Genomic DNA, 5,151 nt, shown 5'->3' on the forward strand with positions numbered 1-5,151 from the left:
GCATGGTTGCCAGATTGCTTAAAATAAGCAAAACACCGGGCAGAAAATGTATCAATGTAGCAGCGAAGCTCTGTTTCGGAGATTTGAACTCTTGATATCTGGCAACCGCACACATGAAAGCTCGCGTAGCAGAGGCATGTAGAGCAGTGCGCAATAACATTTTGTCAAATTTTTTGGACGAATATAAAAAGAGGTTTTTGTTAAAGTTTTTATCTTTTTGAATACATTTTAGTCTCATCTTATTGCGTCAACGAAATTGCATGTTGATATAGTCATAGTTATCGTTTATTGACCTAGTCATGGGAAAAAAGCTCGTCAACAAACCTTTTTCGTTATAGTTTTCGTTAACGAAATTAACGCTACCCAGCATGCATTGCAGCATGAATAAATTATGCAGTTGCTGTTATAGGATTATTGTTTTGCTGTTTGCTGACTTCAATTAACCTTTTTTTGTTGTTGTTTTGTCATTATTGTTAGTTATTTGTTGTAATGTGATAGAAAGAGCTCATCTTTTAAATATTTGTTCACTGTTCTTGAGGTTTTTTGTGTCTATTGTTGAGGCCTAGAGAATGTTCAACCACTTATATCTATTTTCTGGATATCTTAGTATTTTAAGTTGTTTTGCACACAAAGACAATTAGACTAAGTTATCCATTAAGGTTTGTCATTCGTAAACAAACATACATTTGGTAATGTGGTGACGTTTTACACATTCTTCTATCTTCCAGGAAACAGAAAAAAAATTAATTACCTCACAACAGTAATTGTTGTTTCAGTTGCTGTGACAAGAATGTTTCTAATAGCAAAATAAGACAATCAGCATTGCATGAATAAACAAATTTACATTGGCTAAACAAAGTATCTTTACTGAGAAGTAAAAAACTATTGTTGAGAGAACTCAAAAGTCTTACTGCATCAAGTTGCCTTATTTTTTTTTACGTATACCTTGTTGTTCCTTTACAACAACATTGACAAAGTCGCTTTCCAGAACCTTCACCCTCTCTGTTCCTCTCCGGTAAAATGAGCTTAAAACCGTCACCTGGACTTCTGAAACCATCACAACATTCAAGAAACAGCTTTAGACTCCTTTTCCATCAGCGCATAACCACTCCACAACCCCAAACCAATCCTAAACAAAAAATAATTGGTGTTTAGGGACCAATTCTCACTATTAGCTCTGACTTTTGCCTTAATAAACTTCTAATTTCTGCTTATTAATAGTCAGTAAGGTATTAGGTATGGGGTTTAAGGATTAAAGGATCTAAAATATGGTCATGCAGAATAAGGCATTTATTGGTGCTTTATAAGTACTAATAAACAGCCAATATGTTAGTGATATGCATGCTAATAAACAACTAGTTAATAGTGAGAATTGGTCCCTATACGAAAGTGCTACCAGATAATCCTTTCTTTTCTCTGCTCTACTCTAGCGTGTTTCCTAATCTAGTGATCTAATAAACATAGGATTGCTTACGTTACGTTTCTCTATTATAATAGCTAAGGATGAAAGCGTCTGCTGAATGCATAAATGTTATTTGGCAGATTCTTTTCCAAAGCAACTGACACTGCATTCATTATATACTTTTTTTTATAAGTTCATGCATTTCCTGAAAATTGAATGCATGATCTTAAGCACATTTTCTGATGCACAGACGTGTGTTTGAGCTGAACGAGGGCTGTGATGTTCTCTCTGTCTCTCTGCAGTGTTCAGTGTCCTGTGGTAAGGGCCTTCAGCTGCGTGTTGTGAAGTGCGCAGAGAAGGACGTCGCAGGAAAATACAGAGAATTGTCAGCCAGAAAGTGTCAGCATGTGCCCAAACCCTCCATGGAGCTCCAGAGAACCTGTGTCCTGTCAGACTGTCCTCACAGCAGAGCGGACTGGTACTCTTCCCCGTGGTCTCAGGCAGGTCTCCCTCGTCCCATGAGCTCAGGAGCTTGATGTTGTGTTTCGTAGGGATGTAACGATATCAAAATCTCACGATATGATAATATTGCAATATTAAAAAAAAAAAAGACAAGTGAAGAATTGGGGAAAAAAATGAAATTTTGCCATATTGTGCTTTCGGTTTGAGTTCGTTTGACAGATACTGTGCCAAAGCATAATGCCCCAAAACACAACTTTAAAGACCTTTTATGTTAGAATAAGAAGTTCAAATATATTTTTTAAAACGGCACTTTTTGCCCAGAAGACATATATTGTTTCATGTCGTCATGTGACCACGATAATGTCGAGACAGTTTTGCTATAGCGATATCACGACATTGATGATATGGTTACATGATCCCTAGTGTTTTGTGTTGTCTGCAGTGCACGGTGTCGTGTGGAGGAGGCGTTCAGCTGCGCTCCGTGCAGTGTCTCCTTCATGGACGTCTCTCCTCCGGCTGTGTCCCGCAGATGAAGCCTGTGATGTCCCAGGCCTGCAACACTGCATTCTGCCCTCAGCCACAGAAGAAAGGTCTGTCGTGAGCTGGGACATGATTCCATCACATAATACTGGTTATGTAATCAATGCACTTTTCAGAAGTGTTTTTTAGTATTGAGATAGGCTATAGATTATACAGTATATATATATATATATATATATATATATATATATATTTTACTTAATATCCTAATGATTTTTGGCATAAAAGAAAAATCTATACAATGTATTTTTGACTATTGCTACAAATATCCCTGTGCTACTTAAGACTGATTTTGTGCTCCAGGGTCACACACACACACACACACACACACACACATATGTGGATCATATATGTGACCCTGGTGCACAAAACCAGTCTTAAGTCGCTTGGGTATATTTTTTAGCAGTGGCCAAAAATACATTGTATGGGTCAAAATTATCGATTTTTTTCAAAAACTTAATTGAAGAATAAATGCCTTGGCAATTAAGCTAAAAATAAGTACTAGGCCTATAAGTACTAAAATTGCTAAAACTATAATGAAAATGAATTAAATCTAAATAGAAATTTAAAAAAAATGTGTTTGTCTGTTTGTTTGTGATTTACAAATCGGTTGAAATGAAATGATCAGAATGTACAAAGACCATGCTGGTAACACTTTAATTTAGGGACCAATTCTCACTGTTCTAACTATTTGCTTATTAGCATGCATATTACTATTTGGCTGTTTATTTGTAACTATAAAGCACATAGTGATGCCTTATTCTGCATGACCATATTTTAGATCCTTTAATTCTTAAACCCCATACAACTACCTTACTGACTATTAGTAAGCCGCAAATTAGGAGTTTAGGTAAAAGCCATAGTGAATAGTTAGTTAATAGTGAGAACTGGTCCCCAAGCTAAAGTGTGACAGACATGCATCCCATGCTGCTGTGTAATTTCTCTGTGCAGATGTGGTCTGTAAGGATCATTTCAGCTGGTGTTATCTGGTGCCGCAGCACGGCGTTTGCAACCACAAGTTCTACGGGACGCAATGCTGCAAGTCCTGCTCGCACACGAACCCGTGAGAACCTCTCGAGATGTTTGACTTCTGAGCCCTTGATGGAGCGGAGCCATGCCCTCATACTGAACACAAAGACATTATTAAAGACTCGGAGCGGCTTGTTTGTCTGGAGAATGACACGGCCGGTTCCGGCGAGACTGTCATCGACGAAGCCCTCTGGAGGCGACAGCATGTCAGCGAGGGCGCAAAGACTCCTTTCATTGTGTTTCACAGAGCTCTGCCTCCGGATATAGGCTCGACTGAATCCATGTGTCCAGATGCATGGACATGTGTTGTGTTTTTCCATGAACATGCCTCATAATATCATCATAAACGGGATTAATGCATCTCATTGTGGAGAATATGGCGTCATGTAGTAGAGCTACAGTTATTTTTGGTGCTATATGTTGATATTAACAGCAGCCGATAAGCTGTTGCATAACAGGGGTTTTAAATTAACATGACGCTTTTGTATGATTGATATTAATTCCCTTATTTATTAACAATACTGCAGTATGCCAGAATGCTATTCTGCTGTAACATACGGCTTTTATGTTCCTGTTCAACTTCGGGTATAGTTGCACGATTGGTTATTTTTGTATGTTTAATCATGCCTTCACAGTACTGTTACGTGTTTGGGTTTCATTATTTTGGAGGAAAACAAAATGCCAATTAAACTAGTTTGATGAACTGTAAGAAGTGTCACATTTAACAAAGTCAGCTCAGATCAAATCTGTCTTTGGTCTGACCGAGAGACGTGGCACATGTGGGTTTTGAAGAGAGCTGCGTCGCACAAATGACTTCCATCTTTTACAGTATTTGCATTTGTTGTACAGCAGCAGGAGATGAATGTAATCGCTCGTCCACAGCGAGTGTTATTCTGAAGAGTGGACGCAGGATTTGTTATAAATGGCAGTTCTTATTAAACGTGACGCGTGTCACATTGCCATCACATTACAGGCTGTGTTGTCTTTCTCTCTTGGCCGTAGGAAGCAGATATGATCCGGCTTCGCTAACGCTGAGTCAGAGCTTTTTCTTGTTCTTCATGCGCTATTGTTTCCAGATGGAGTCAGACGAGGCCGCTGGAGCGTGTTCAGGAATTAATATGACGGCTTCTTCTAACGTACAAGACTTTAACAGAAAACACATACATCACTTAATGTTATTAATGTCTCATTGCATTCGGTAAGACTTAAACCATGTTTTGTTAGAGTCTTTTGAAAGTTTCGATGAATGTTCTTGAAGCAATTCTGTATGTGGTGCCGGGGAGGCAAGAACAAGTGCTGCTATCGCAAGCAATAAACCAGATGAAAACGATCCGATACTTACACTGAATGATTACACGATGGTCTTCATTGTTGCTGTGATGCTGTATTGATCAAATCATCAGCATCAGCTCTGTCTGACTCTGCAGTAATGCTGGAAAGTCTTTACAAAACACAAATATTCAATCTCCGTGTTTACACCCTTAAAGAAACTTTATTTAAAGGAATAGTTGAAAATGAGGCCATCTGAGATTAGGATGAGTTTGTTTCTTCATCAGATTTGTAGAAATGTAGCATTGTATCAGTGTCTCAGCAATGGATGCTCTGCAGTGAATGGGTGCCGTCAGAATGAGAGCCCAAACAGCTGATAAAAACATCACAATAATCCACAAGTAATCCACAGCACTCCAGTCCATCAGTTAACATCTGGAGAAGCCAAA

At 38.5% G+C, this 5,151-nt stretch overlaps 1 protein-coding gene across 1 annotated transcript in view; it reads left to right on the forward strand.

Annotated features, from left to right (window-relative positions):
• Positions 1-4,382, forward strand: part of LOC107757336 (A disintegrin and metalloproteinase with thrombospondin motifs 16-like) — a 68,225-nt gene extending 63,843 nt beyond the window's left edge. Inside the window, exons 21-23 of the mRNA XM_016574778.1 lie at positions 1,705-1,902; positions 2,307-2,454; positions 3,356-4,382. Of these exons, the coding sequence (XP_016430264.1) occupies positions 1,705-1,902; positions 2,307-2,454; positions 3,356-3,471 (462 nt within the window). The 3' untranslated portion in view covers positions 3,472-4,382. The remainder of the gene's footprint in view (positions 1-1,704; positions 1,903-2,306; positions 2,455-3,355) is intronic.
• Positions 4,383-5,151: the final 769 nt, after the last annotated feature.

This window comes from Sinocyclocheilus rhinocerous, unplaced genomic scaffold (assembly GCF_001515625.1).
Source record: "Sinocyclocheilus rhinocerous isolate Xijiao unplaced genomic scaffold, SAMN03320098_v1.1 scaffold4792, whole genome shotgun sequence".
NCBI lineage: Eukaryota > Metazoa > Chordata > Actinopteri > Cypriniformes > Cyprinidae > Sinocyclocheilus > Sinocyclocheilus rhinocerous.